Source organism: Phyllostomus hastatus, unplaced genomic scaffold (assembly GCF_019186645.2).
Source record: "Phyllostomus hastatus isolate PE091 unplaced genomic scaffold, TTU_PhHast_1.1 phas_scaffold_21, whole genome shotgun sequence".
Classification (NCBI taxonomy): Eukaryota; Metazoa; Chordata; class Mammalia; order Chiroptera; family Phyllostomidae; genus Phyllostomus; species Phyllostomus hastatus.
In genome coordinates this window covers 6,365,233-6,380,313 of record NW_025334017.1, presented here as the reverse complement: position 1 = coordinate 6,380,313, position 15,081 = coordinate 6,365,233, and the positions used below count along the sequence as shown (strand labels likewise).

Sequence of the window (15,081 nt, the reverse complement as noted above, 5' to 3'; positions counted from 1 at the left end):
GAAAGAGCAGATTATACACAGAAATGAGCTCACCAAAGATAAACTATGTCATGAGAACCAGAAATACAAATATACTGTTTTACCTATTATTATTGTATATACTTAAAACTATCAAAATAAAAATGGAAAAAATGGAATTTGAATATTTTTATTAACAGTTGCTACTACTAAGGAAAGATTTTAATGTGTCCACAAAGTACATGTGGGTTGGTTGAAAACTATTAATTGATCTAGTAATTTGATTCATAAACTCTATCTTTGATTTGGTACTTTAAAAATACACAAGAGTTCTGGCTGGTATGGCTCAGTGGATTGAGCATGCCTGCCTGCAAACTGAAAGGTTGCCAGTTTGATTCCCTGTCACGGCACACGCCTGGGTTGTGGGCCAGGACCCCAGTTGGGGGGATGCCAGAGGTAATCTACTGATGTTTCTCTCACACACCAATGCTTGCTTCTCTCTCTCTCCTTCTCCCGCCCTTCCCCGTCTCTGAAAATAAATGAATAAAATCTTTTAAAATCCCCTCATTGTTACTGTTATCATGTTAATTATTGACTCTTGATTATTCTGTATCCACCTAGGTAAAAGAGATATGTGTCTATTGTTTAAAAAAAAATACACAAGACATGAGAATCAACTTGCTTGCAATAGTGAATTAATATATATAGAGAGAATAAGCAGTCATAGCCTGAAAAGATACATCCAACTATCAGTTGTAAAGTCTAACTAGATTACAAAATACTTTATTTTTTATAGTTGATTAATTTCAACTTGTTATTGGGCTACAGCAATAGAACAATAATCTAGCTTGATTTTTTTTTAAATCCCTACCCGAGGATATGTTTTTTAAATTGATTTTAGAGAGACAGAAAGGAGGGAGGGAGGGAGGGAAAATGAGAGAGAGAGAGAGAAACACTGATGTGAGAAACAACAATCAGTTGCCTCCTGCACTCGACATGGCCATGGATGGGGATGGAACCTGCAATCTATGTATGTGCTCCCACCAGGGACTGAACATGCAGCCTTTTGGTATATGGGACATCGCTCAAACCTATGGAGCCACCGGCCAGGTCTCCAGCTAGATTCTTTAGCTTTCAGGGTATAAATATAATTTTTTAAAACAAATACAGACCCCAAAACAGTATGCTTATTTCAAGTTTTTAGATTTTTGCATTTTAATTTTATACTTTTGCACATTAATGAGTAGTATCACTAATAATAATAGCTAGTATTTGTTGACAAGGAAACTAAAAAATGCTTGATGGTAGTTTTTCTTGATAAGTAATTATAGGTAAGCTTAGAGCACTTACCATGTTGCCAGGCACTGTTCCAATGCTTCATATTTGTTAACTCATTTATTGCTCACAATAACTTTTGTGAGATTGCTACTACTATTATTCTCATTTTACAAATACAGATATTGATGGAGTGGTAAAGTGACTTGCCCAGCTAGTTAATGGCAGAGCCTTAATTTGAACTCTGGCAAGTGGTCCAGAGTCTTTGCTTTTACCCCTGTGCTACACTGACTCTCGTTTCATCATTAAATATAATAAAACAATATTAATGTCTTGCTGCTTTTCAATCACTTTTACAAAGTTCACAATATTTTACTATACTTATATTTTTAAAAAGTGATGGAGACTGACCTCTGCACAGCAACAAATCGAGTTTCACTGATTTTTCTGACTCATTACTAACAGACTGGACCCCTCCAGGCACATTCCATTTCCACTACCCAAAACTTTTGATTGCTTATCATCTCTTTTATAAAACTTACCAATAGTAAGGTCATGCACTGGCTGAAACCTCTTGTCTGTAAACTGTAGCAATAAGCACGATTTACCAACACCTGAAAGTTAAAAAAAAAAATTAAGATTCAAAACTCAGAGATATTAAGAAACATTTTATAAAAGCACATGGAAAATAGGAAGCCAGGGTTTCTGGTGATCTGTGAAAAACCTACCATGATTTCTCAGTGCTCTAATTTCTTGAGAAATTAGGATTGGTAATTTAGATGGAAGGTGTTAATCAAACCAAAACACCCGTTTCTCATTCTCTTTTATTCATTCAACATTTCAATCTGACAGATAAAAGCAGCAGTAACTCGTACAAGATAAGTGAGATCCTCCCAGTAGCCTCTACTACAGTGCTTATATATTTTAAAACAATTTCCTCTTTGTAGTTTATCTTCTTTTCTAAAAATAAACAAACAAATAAGCTGGCAGTCTTTGGATCTACTTTTCTGTAAAAAGTTGCTTGCTATATCTTCTGACTAATACATCTGAGGATCAATTCTAATCTGAATTGCATTCCTTCACTCTACCACCATTATTTCACCTCATTAAGGTAATGAATAACTTCCACATTCCTAAACTACAGGCCTATTTTCTATATTCGTCCTACTTGCCCTCTTATGAGAATTGGATATTGAACATCAACAGCACCTTCCTATTCATTTTCAGGCCCTTATCTTCACACTAGACCAAGTCCGCTTACTTGACAGCATCCTGCACTTCTAGAAAACACTGAAGGCAGTGATCATTCAGTGAATTCGTTTGTTCATTCATTCATTCACTCACTCACTCACGCACTCAAGTCTTTATTGAATGTTAATCATGCACTGCACTGATTTGAAGAAACGAGTGTATGGAAAACTGTTGTTTCCTTTCTCACAGTCTAACACAGGTAGAGAAATTAAACAGGCTGAATGCTCAAATCATCTATATGAACTGTAACTTGAAGTAATTACAATAACCTCCATTTGAAAGAAGAAAATGGTGTTATGAAGATGAGTAACAGAAGAGACTTAATTTAGACTGACAGGCTGGAGAAGTGACAGTTTAAGCTGTTTAGTGACTTCTGGATTATAAACTCATGAGGACAATGAATATCTTGTCACTTGCTGTCTTGTGAGAAAGACACAACACTTAATTTTGCTGAATGATTGGCCCTTTTGTCAAATGTTATAAAGATTATCAAAATTCCCAGTAACAAATCAAAAAAAATGTCCTATATATATATAGCTCTGTTTCAGGAAACAGTTTATTTGTTCAAAGTTTCTTGAATGTTTTAAAATTTTAGTTAAATGAAAATAAACTGGAATTTCAAAACATTTGACCTTAGTTTTCTTCTCTTCCTTTTATCCATGATTTTTTTTAATAGTATAAAATGCACAAAGTCTAACTCATTTTATAAGATTTCTAACTCCTTTGAACAGCTTTTCAGGTCTTGGATAGAAAGGAATATATTTTTAAAGTGTGAAAGTACATAATAGGTGAATAACTGAGATGTAAACCTTCAGTCCTTTTTTAAAATAGATTTTATTATTTAAGAGCAGTTTAAATTCATAGCCAAAACCCAGCAAAAAGTACAGCAGCAAGTTCCCATACTTTCCCTGCCCTGTAGGAAGCACAGTACCTCTTCCACTATCAACATCCCGCACCAGAGTAGTAAAAATTGTTTTGTTACAATCAATGACCCTACATGGACACATCATCATCACTCAAAGTCCTTAGTTTACATTAGGGTTTTGACAAATGTATAATGTATCCACCATTACAGTATACTTGCACTGCCCTACAAATCCCCTCCACTCCACCTATTAGTCCCTCCCTCGCCCCTTACATCTAGCAACCACTAGTCTTTTTACCATTTCCATAGTTTTGCCTTTGCCAGAATGTCATATAGCTGGAATCATACAGTATGTATGGCCTTTTCAGTCTGGCTTTTCACTTAGTAATATGCATTTAAGATTCCTCTGCATCTTTTCTTCATTTCTATTTTTAACACTCCAAATTTTCCCACATGGCACAGAAAAAATGTAATTAGAAAGCACAGATTTTATTGCTAAAGAACCTCAAGAATCATCTAACTGCCATTTAAGTGATACAAGAGCCTGAAAACCCTTTCTTACTTCACAAGAGAATATGTAGTGCTCTAGTAATGCCAACACCAGTTATTCTGACCAAGTGCTGGTTTTACAGAAAATGCTTATCCTTGGGTTCTTCACTTTCAAGAATCCACATTGTTTCTTCAGGTAATCAAAGTATCTTGGAATGCAGAGAATATATCCAAGTGCCATTGTAATGTTCCCCAAGTCTCCTTAATTTTATTACAGGCCATTTATTAGAGTCAGTTATATTTACAGGCAGCTTTTATTCAGTATTTTTTGACTTCTATTTTAATTCTGGAGAAACCTGTTTCCAAATACTTTTGGGGTATCTGACTCCAAATCACCAAACTGAATTATCATATTTTTCAGACTGTAAGATGCACTCCCCCCAATATGGGAGGAAAGGGGGTGAGTCTTATAGTCTGAATGTAGCTTGCCTGGCTCGTGGGGGGGTGGGGTGAGGGCAGTGGAGCAGGGTCACAGGTTATTAAATATCTGACCACATTTTTTGCCTCAAGAATTTTTTCCCTATTTTCCTCCTCTAAAATTTAGATGCATTTTATAGTCCTAAAAATACGGTAACTAGCCTTTTCTCAGTCCTCATCTTGTTTGATCCAAAAATAGGATCTACTTGTGCCACAAATCATAGTTTACATGCTTACAAACTCCTTGAAAGTAATCTCTTTTGGCTTTATCAGGCTGTAACTATCTCCTTAGTTTTTTAATTCTGTGACAACCGCTCCTCTTCCCTCACGAAAGCCCTAAATGCTGGAGGTTTTTTCCACCATCCAATCTTTGGTTACCTTTTCACCTGAGAGAACTAATCAAGCTCTAAAGCCTCAACTCAAGTCTACAAATTAGTCAGTGATTATCTAATCCATCTCTCCAGCCACCATTTTAACTTCACTCTCATTATTTCCAACTGCCCACTCAACACGTCCACTTTAATTCCTTCAGGCCTGAAACTCAAAATTCCAAACACTAATCCCTTCCTTTTCATTCTCCTGCCACCTTCTTCCCAACCAACAACTCAGAACAAACTCAGCCTCTCCTTCATATTTTCTTATCTCTAGACTTGCCTTCTCATGGATCACAACAAGAAACTCAAAATCACCTCAATTCCTCATTTTCCTTTAAAATCAACTATATCATAATGCTTTATAGGCTCTCCCACCAGAATGTGACCCCTAACAGAACATAAGCTTTATTAAGATGGAGACGATACTCAAGAATGTATCTCCAGCACATAATGGATACACAAGTGTTATAGAGCCTCTTTCCGTCCTCCTTTCTATTTTCTTACAAAACTGTCTTAGCTGTTAAAAAAAAAGAGGAGAAAAAAGCATCTGAGATCTTGCTTCATGGCCATTGTCATCAGTTTTCTAAAGGGCCAATCCTTATTTTATGATTAATCATACTAATCTGAAACTTTAAAGACAACTTTTACTGCATTTTAAAATCTAAGAGCACTTGTGATTGTAATTACTGTATTAAGCTGTTTTTCAAGTGCTCTATTATATGTGTTAATAGTAAAACAATTAAGTAAGCCATATCTCTAAATATTCAAGTTAAATGTAAGCTTAATTCAACAGATTTAAGGAACATTAATGCAGCTCAAGTAGCTAACCCCACAAAACTGATGCACAGACCTTTTGAGAACTTCTATTGCATCACCGGTCCAATATGCAGAAAGGAGACCTTTAACCAAAGCACCAGGGCAAAACCCAATTTTTATTCATTTTTAATGTAACCACATGTATCTCCAATGCTTGCCAAACATCAGTCTTTCTAGAAATATGTGTCTACTACGTTCTGAGTCTTAGCAACTGGATTATATCAGTAAACAATAAAGACAAAGGCTTGGCCCTTGGGAAGTAAGGAGAAAGGGACAAGGAATAAACCTTTAAAAAATGTGTGTGCGTATTTATGCACAGAAAGAGAGACAAAGAGTGAATTGCATGTTAGTTGTAAGATGTTAAGTGTAATGGTCCGGAGAAAACTCAGCCGAGTAAGGATATGGGACCTGGACGATGGGGGAAGGGAAAAGGGTGTGGTGTTTAAAGGAGGTACTCTCTCACTGACAGGAGGAGATTTGGGTAGGACTAAAGGACTGAAGGAGGAGAGGAAACAGGCAGATGGATTACTAAAAGAACACTCCAGGCTGAGGAAACAGAGCAAATGCTACGAGGTGATTATGTGCTGGAGAAACTGCAATAAGGCCAATTTGGCTAAAGCTTAGAAGGCAGGGAAGAGACATATCCATAATAGACACGGCAGGACTTAGGTTTATGTGTAATAAAATGGGAGATACATTTGCTGGAGGGTTTTGAGCAGAGGAGTGATATAATTTGACTTAAATTCTAACATTACTCTGGCTGCTACAATGACAACAACCTATGAGGAGAAGCAGATGAGAGAGGAAGCAAAGATAATGACTGGTTAAGAGGCTTTCTTTCTCAATCAAGCAAGAAATGGTGGCTTAGACCAGGGCAGTCACAGTGGATGTGGTTCAAAGTTACTAAATTCTGTATACATTTTTGAAACAAAGCCAGGAGAATTTGTTGATAGTGTTGATACAGATTTTGAGAGAAGTAGGTAAGTATGGCTCCAATATTTTTTGCCCGATCAAATGGAAGAATCAATGAGTTGGGGTAATTGTAGGCAGAGATCATTAGTTCCAGTTCAGTTATTTTGAGTTGAGGTGTTTATTGGACATCCAAGTGGTAAAGGTGAGTAGGAAACTGGATATTAGTCTAGGCTTCAGGAAAGATGTTCAGGCTGGAGACATAGTCATTAGCATAAGATGGTATTTAAAACCATGTGAAGAGAGTAACTAGCAAAAAAAAAAGACACGTTTGTTTTATAAAAACACGTGTTTTATAATTGCGGAATTAAACAGAAACAGAACAAACACAAAAGTGGCCTTCCAAATCCTTCTCTTACCACTGGAACCTGCAAGGCCTTCACACATCCTCTACTCACGGCCACTGGCACATCCCTGATCCTTCTATTTAAGTAGCTCACACTCTACATCACTTTCTATACATTAGAAGTTTTTGATGTTTACCAAAATATCCCCAAATCAGCATCAAGATTCTGAATGAATTGTTAGCATTGTATAACAGTGGTTAAAGCACTACTCAGGTAACCTTTGCTATATAGGAACATTTTAGTTTGATGTACTATGACTTCTTTATGTTTGCTTTTGTTGCCTATGCTTTTGGTGTCAGATCCAAAAAAAAATCAACGCCAAGACCAATATCAAGAAATTTACTGCCTATGTTTTCTTCCAGGGAGTCGTTTGATTTCAGGTCTTAAATTCAAGACTAATTCATTTTCAGTTCATTTTTGTATATGGTGTAAGGTAGTGGTCCAGTTTTATTCTTTTGCATGTGACTGTCCAGTTTTCCCAACACTATTTATAGAAGAGATGTCCTTTCCCCAATGTATATTCTTGGCTTCTCTTTCATGAATTTATGGACCATGGGTTTATTTCTATGCCCTCTATTCTGTTTCATTTATCTATATTTCTATTTGTATGCTAATACCATACTGTTTGGATCACCATGGCCTTTTCATATAGTTTAAACACAGGACATATGATACCTCCAAGTTTTGTTCTTCTTTATTAAGATTGCTTTGGCTATTCAACCACTCTTTAATTAATGCAAATTATTACACTTAATAATGCTGCTGAGTTTATACCATTAAGTCACCTTAACCTCTTCCTTTTCTCAGGGCCCAAGTCACTGTCCTCAGTAGGACACAACGTAGTGAAACCTGAGTACCTAAATATCACAGCAATGCCAAACAATTACATGTAACACTCATTAAAAATGCAGATTCCTAAAGTCCTACCCCAGAGATTCTGATTTAGTGTGTCTTTGGCCGAAGAATCTAATTAATAAGTCCCTCAATGAGTTTTAGGTAATAATAGGCCCCACAAGAAACACTGGTGTAAGTGCTAGGTATTCTACTGCCTTTCATTTTCCTAGTCTTTAACTTCCACCAATTTCAAGACAATTTTTAAAAATCAGTGATGGCTCTATTTTTAAAATCACAAGATAAACAACTTTAATTTAAAATATAAAAGTGTCAACTGTAATTGAACAAAAAAAGATTTTAAATAAGTAAATAAAATATGAACAAGAAAAGGTTAGAAAAGGGCCAATTCCTAACCACTTAAGAAAAGTTTTGTCCAACTGTTGTCCTGAAATGGCTGCATATTGTCATCTACTACACATAGTCCTAGAAAAAGATTAAAAAAAAAACCCAAAAGTTTCATGAATGAACAACTACAAGCGATCCACTGAAGAACTATATATTTCAAAGTCATACCAAAGAACCTACATACCACACCAAGCTATAGCGAGTGGTTTTAATATTAGTAAGTTATTTTGCAAACACAGAAAATCTTATTCTTCTCTGTGTTAACATTCCAAATTGAAAAGCATGTTAAACATGAAAAACAATAAAGTCTTCTCTTTTTAAATAAAAAATTAATAAACTCAACAAGCTTTACAGTTCGTAACAACAGTATTCAAATCCACCTGTATTATTTTATAACCTATGACCATGTACAAATTGTAGAAACTGAGGCCCATTTCCACATCTGTAAAATAGGAAAAAGAAAACAGCATTCCTACCTATTTCAAATAAATACCAGGCTCAGATTCAAAAGTTTTAGTGAGAATGTTAAGTTGAGGATTCTTCAGGATGAATATAGCTGCGGAGCAAAATCTCCAACCAAACCCATCTGACCTTGAGTTCAAATATTTAAATATGTATTTTGTAAAATGATTGAAGAAAATATTCAGTACTTAAAATGGTCTTTTAAATAAAAGGACTTCAGAGTTGTTTTTATGCTGTTGGTTTTCCACACACTGTCTCCCTTACATCTAAGATAGCAATCCTCTCTACTATTTCAGTTAGATACTGATCTGGCAGCCTACCCTTGTGGGTGTGGCCCAAGTCCTAACTGCTAGAACCTGTGAATGTGACCTTACTTGCAAAAAAGTATCTTTGCAGATGTAATTTAGAATTTCAAGACTGGAGCCTAAATCCAATGACACCTGTCCTTAAAAGAGAAGGCAGAAAGAGACAGAGATACAGGCCACTTGAAGACAAAGGCAGAGAGACTGGAGTTATGCTGCCACAAGCCAAGGAACACCTGGAGCCACAGGAAACTGGAAAAATCAAGGAGAAACGATTTTCCCTGGAGCCTTCGAAGGGAGGACAGCCCTTCGATTTATGGATTTTGCACTTCTGACTTCCAGAACTGTGAGAGAACGGGTTTTTGTTGTTTTTAAGCCCTAAAACAAGTTAATGACAATTTGTCACAAAGCCCCAGGAAACAAATACACTTATCTATGACAAGCCATCTTTCATTCCTCCTTTTTTTTTAGACTTTTAAGTTAGTCTACAATTCCTAATGTAATCAGTAAAGTAATTCAAACACTAGACATATTAATAGTGAGTGATAAAGGAAAAGGAAACAGAATATAGGGCATTTGAAAAAAATGCCACTAAAGGCTAACAGGAACGGGAAGAGATAGTCACTCAAAAAATATTAGGTACTTACTGTATGCCAGGCAGTGAGCTTAGTAATAAAGAAATAAAAGATGTTTCCAAAAGGATGTAAGCTTTAAGAAGTTAAGACATCTTTTCTCTGACACTAAAATATACACAAACCATGTATGCTAACAAGGCTTAAAGAGTTGCTAAAGAATCAATAAGATGAAAAGGAAATAGAAGATATGGAGAATGCCATGATGGTTTTCATCCTTCCTGTGATGAAAACCATCTAATATTTCTGTATCTTGTTTCATAGTATTAAAGTACTAAAACATGTATTCTGGGAGAGACCAAAGCCATGAAAATCAATAAGGGAGATAATCTCAAATGCAAGTTTCTGATTCTCAGTATTTCTTACACACTGAACCACTCCATGTATTTATTTAGCATATTTTGTGTTCTTTCTCCAATACTCAGTGACTTTTTGTCCACTTAGCTAACAGCTACTTATCTTTACAACTTAACTCAAATGCCATAACCTCTAGGAAGCTTTTACAATATGTACCTATCTTCAGCTTTTACCATATGCACCTATCTTCATACCACCTAACTCACTTCATGAAAGTGAGTTAGATGGTATTCCGGTTTTTAAATAAGGAAACTTTTTGACTGTGCATGTGTATAACATAATTAATATAAACATGTGGTTTCAGAGATAAAAAAACAATATTCTCTGGCTGTAAATATTCGAGGAAGGAAAGAACACTGATGATCTGAGATGATCCCACCACGCTGGGTATGTCATAGTCTCTAGGAAATCAAAGTTAGACCTGAGCTCAGAACAACAGAAAAGAAGTCAGGCCTCACTGGAAGGTAAAATTCACTTAAAAAACCGACTTAGGAAGAGCCCCAACCACTATTTAATTGCCACGATTTGCTGCACAGCTATGGAAATACAACAGTGAGTGGAGAAGCCTAACCTAAGCAGTTTACTCCTTACACCGTGCATTCTTTAGAAAACCTCTTTGCCTTTATCTCCTCCCAAGTTTTTATTTTTTCCTGCACTTTTAAATTTAAATTTTTAAAAACTGATGTTAGAGGAAGTGGGAGAGAGAGAAATCAGTTTGTTGTTCCATTTATTTATGCATTCATTGGTTAATTGTTGTATGTTGGCTTTGCAGGATGACGCCCAACCGAGTCGCACTGGTCAGGACTCTTGGCAAAGTTTTAAACTCTGTATTTTCCTTTTCTCTTTGTGTGATGTCACCTTTCACCCTCACCTTCACTATCCAATCTTCTGCCCTTCCAGTGTTTTAACACTGACATGTATCCATTACTTTTATATTTTAAAAAAAAATGAAAATGAGCCTGTATTTGAAGTATGCACTCTCCTGAAGTGTAAAGCGCCTCAAATTATCTTCATCTTTAATTTTTTCATTCCCTACAACATCCTTCCCTAAATTCTGTTAATTCTGCCAGTAACATTCTCTTCACCCTCACTACTATTGTCTTACATAAGGCTTTTTTTTTTTTTTTACCTCCTACCTGGACCAGTGTAATAACCATCTAACTATGCACGAGCTTTCTAATCTATCCTACATACGACTGCATCAGGGAAGGATGAGAAAAGAAGACAGAAGGAAAGGATTACATTTAACATCTAGTGTGTCTCTGCCACTACTGTATGAATATATATGTCTGTGTGTGTATCAAATACTTTGATACAAAGTACTTTGATACAAGTACTTTGTATCAAGTACATATATCTTCTAACTTAATCATAACTATAATTCTGTACTCTTACCTTTCAAAATGTCAATCTTTCCTACTGACTACAGAACAAAGTTCAAACTCTACATAACCTGTCACAACCTAGTACCTACCTACATAGGTCCAATTCATGTAATGAGTTTATCTTTCCAGCCTTATTTCCAACAACTTTCTAACACAGGGTCTATACTACAGTGAGACTGGATGATTTATAGTGAGAAAGGTATCAAGTGTGGCACTTAGCAGATGTGCAGTAAGTGACAACTACCTTTCCATTTTTTCTTATTTTCACATTTTGATTATTTACTTTTCTAAGCTTTTTCAGGTAACTCAATCAGAGCCCATACCACGTCTACCAGCACTACCAAACCATAAACCCCTTTACCCCTTAAGGGCTGAGACATACCTAATTCCCTTTTTAAATCTTCATAGTAGTACCTAAACCTGTTTTATATTTGGTAAACTTTTACTATTGTAGCCTTCTGCATTTCAAAGTACATCACCAATTTAAGATAAAAATACTGGATTTGACTTGGATCCTGTGTGTAACACTGATAGAAAAAGTTGTTTCAGGTCTCTGGGCCTCATTTGCTTATTTGTATAGTGGCAATCATACTATCTACCTTATTCATAAGGTTATTGTGAGGAATACGAGAGTCAGCATGAGGAGAATAAAAGAGATACTACTTTATCCACTTCATTTTTGTTCCCCAATGCCTAAAGGCAGGCTGACACTTTATCCCATGCTAAGGCCAGAATATTCTATACACACTGTATTACGCCCTTATCACATTATGCTCTTATTATAGTTTATACATCCACCCTCCTTCCTCAGGAGCAGTAACAATCACCTTTTTGTACAGTAGTCCCCCCTATCTAGGGGGACACATTCCAAGACCCCCAGTGGATGCCTGAAACTGTAGATAGTACTGAACCTTATTTACACTGTGTTTTTTCCTATATGTACATACCTATGAAAAAGTTTAATTGATAAATTAGGCACAGTAAGAGATTCACAATTATTAACAATAAAATGGAAACATTGTAACAACATACTGAAATAAGTTTATATGAACGTGATCACTCATTTCAGGGGACCCCTTGATGAAATCTTCCTATGGGCTCAATGCTTTCTGGTGCAACACAATGCTGTCAGTTAGAACGCATTTTCTGTTTGTGTCTTCTACCCATAAACTGAATGCCTTTTCCATCTTAACTATGCACTTATGAACTGTACCTCTAACTTACTATGCAGCTTGAGGTGTGAGAGTAAAACTAGTACGACTGCTTCCCTCTTCACAATTTCACAGATACGTCTGCTCTTGCCATAGATCTTAGCAACCTCAGCATACAATTTTTTGTCTTCCCTTATTAAGTTGAGAACTTTCACGTTTTCACTTAAAAGAAATAATGTATGACTTCTTTTTGGCATATCTGAATTGCCAGCATCACTACTCCTGCACTTTGAGCCATTTGTAAGTAAGGTGACTTGAACACAAGCACTGCGACGCTGCCACTCTGGATCTGATAACTGAAATTGGCTACTAGGTGACTAACTAGAGGCAAACATTTACAGTGTGGAGACACTGGACAAAGGGATGATTCATGTCTGGGCAGGATAGAGCGGGACAGCATGAGATGTCATCACACGACTCAGATTGGCACACAATTTAAAACTTACGAGTTGTTTATTTCTGGAATTTTCCACTTAACATTTTTGGACACTCAGCTATATTCTCTGCCATACAGTGGTCCTCTGCCATGCTCCTCCAAAAAGGTCTGGCTGCCAAAATTTGTTCCTTTCTTCCATGCTCTGCCTCAGTCTTATAGGTAGTGGCTATGCCTGCTATCTGCTTCTACTGTATTTAGTGTTCTTTCTACCTTTTAGCCAAATTTCCATTACTCTAATTCCACATTATAGTTAATGATTCTTTTTAAGATTTAAAAAAGATTTTATTTATTTATTTTCAGAGAGAGGGGAAGGGAGGGAGGAAGAAGGGAAAGAAGCATCGATGTACAAGAGACACATTGATCAGCTGCCTCTCAAATGCCCCCAATCAGGGACCCAGCAGGCAACCCAGGCATAGGCCCTGACTGGGAGTCGAACCAGTGACCTTTCAGTTTGCAGGCCGGCACTCAATCCACTGAGCCACACCAGGCAGGGCTAAATTTTTAAAAAGTGGAAAATAAAATGGAGCACCTGCCAATTTTCAGAGGAAATAAATGATAAAGACTATTAAAGCTAGTAACAAGTCAGATAGCAGGATGTGGTAAAAACAGCATCATTTTCCTTTCTGTCCCAACTCCTGAGACCTTCCCCTGCTAGGTTTGTGTAATGGTGGAGGAGGACTGGAGTGTTTGAGAAGAATCATAGGGAAGGAAACTGAAGTTAAACTACTTTTCAGAATCTTGTGTCACAGTTTCTTGGAATCACAGAAGTCCTCTGTACAGTGATATTAAACAGTAGGCTGTAACCAGTTAGGTCATGAAATCAATTTAAGGGATCACAACTAGCATCAAAAAATGACTGAACAAAATAGCAAATATTAGACTGCATGTACTACACAAAGTTAGAATAGTACTGTTTGGAAACTTTTGTTTTAGAGCTATATATACACTTACATATCTGAACACTGGCTTGCAATGTATTATGTACCTATTACTGTGGCTTGTAAAAAACAAACTTGGAAATTACTTTCTAGTATTTAACCACACATCCAATGAAAGAAGTCATCTACAACAATTTTGCTAGTATTTGTGGGAAAATAAATCAACTAAAGAATCTAGAATACTTCTATTCTCTTTCAATTAACATTTACAAGACAGAAATCAAGGGGGAACTGACTGAATCATCTGTTAGCAATTTAACATAAAATAAATACAACTTGGGTTCATGAGTTATCCACCAGGTGACAATTCTATTACATAAACCTCTTCGTAAAAAGATTTTTCCATTAGGTGAAATTAGGATGACCCTTTGCCATGGTTTGCCAGGGGCAGGCTCAGTTACTTCTGTTGTTCTGAGAAAGTATGGATCAGCTTGGAAGATGTAAGTTATATGTTTCTCTAAAACACTGGCTCTCAGAGCATGGTCAGTGGACCAGCAGCATCAGCATTATCTGCAAACTTGTTAGCATGCAAATTATCAGTTCCAGACTTACAGAATCAGAAACTTTAGGGTGGAGTCCTAAAATCTGTGTTTTATGCAGCTCTCCAGGTGATTGTGATAGGCACTGAAGTTTGAGAACTGCCCTAGACACAACCAACTAAAATGCCAGTTTCAGTGTCTAATCCTGTTTAGTTCTCTAGCTACAAATACTCTGAAGCCACTGTATGTAGTATAACAGATAAGTAACTGAAAATACTGGAGATCTGTTTCACCACAGTACAGATTAAATTCAAAACATGATTACTGTATTTTGACATGTATTATGCATACTTTTTGGCCTAAATTTTTGAGGGAAACATAAGGATGTGCATTAGACATGGATAGTACTAATTCTGTATCTATATACATGTTTTTAATTCTTTTATTTTTGCTTATGCATTAAAAGTGTAACTCTAGAGAACAGTGTCTGTATGCAAAATAATACCCTGGAATATGATAATCAGTTTTGTTTCTAAATATAAATAAATAATTGATTTAAAAAATTAAAACAAAAGATTTTTCCCTGAAAGTTTGAGACAAAAACATGGGTGTACATTATATATAGCAAAATATGGTACCTTGGTTTCCATGGTTGTCTCTGTCATTTACCCAGATTAAAATAGCTGGACTACGTGCTCGCTGCCAAATACTCAAAGGACCCAAATCAATGTGGATATTTCTTTTTTATTGCATCTATGGAGTCCTGTAATCATGTTTATGCTAATGCGTTCTTGTCTTGTTTAAAATATCTGCATGGCC

General features: G+C 36.2%; 1 protein-coding gene across 1 annotated transcript in view; it reads right to left on the bottom strand.

Annotated features, from left to right (window-relative positions):
* RAB2A (RAB2A, member RAS oncogene family) overlaps positions 1 to 15,081 on the bottom strand; it is an 89,532-nt gene that overhangs the window by 56,216 nt on the left and 18,235 nt on the right. The window contains exon 2 of the mRNA XM_045861100.1: positions 1,776 to 1,847. Within this exon, the coding sequence (XP_045717056.1) occupies positions 1,776 to 1,847 (72 nt within the window). The remainder of the gene's footprint in view (positions 1 to 1,775; positions 1,848 to 15,081) is intronic.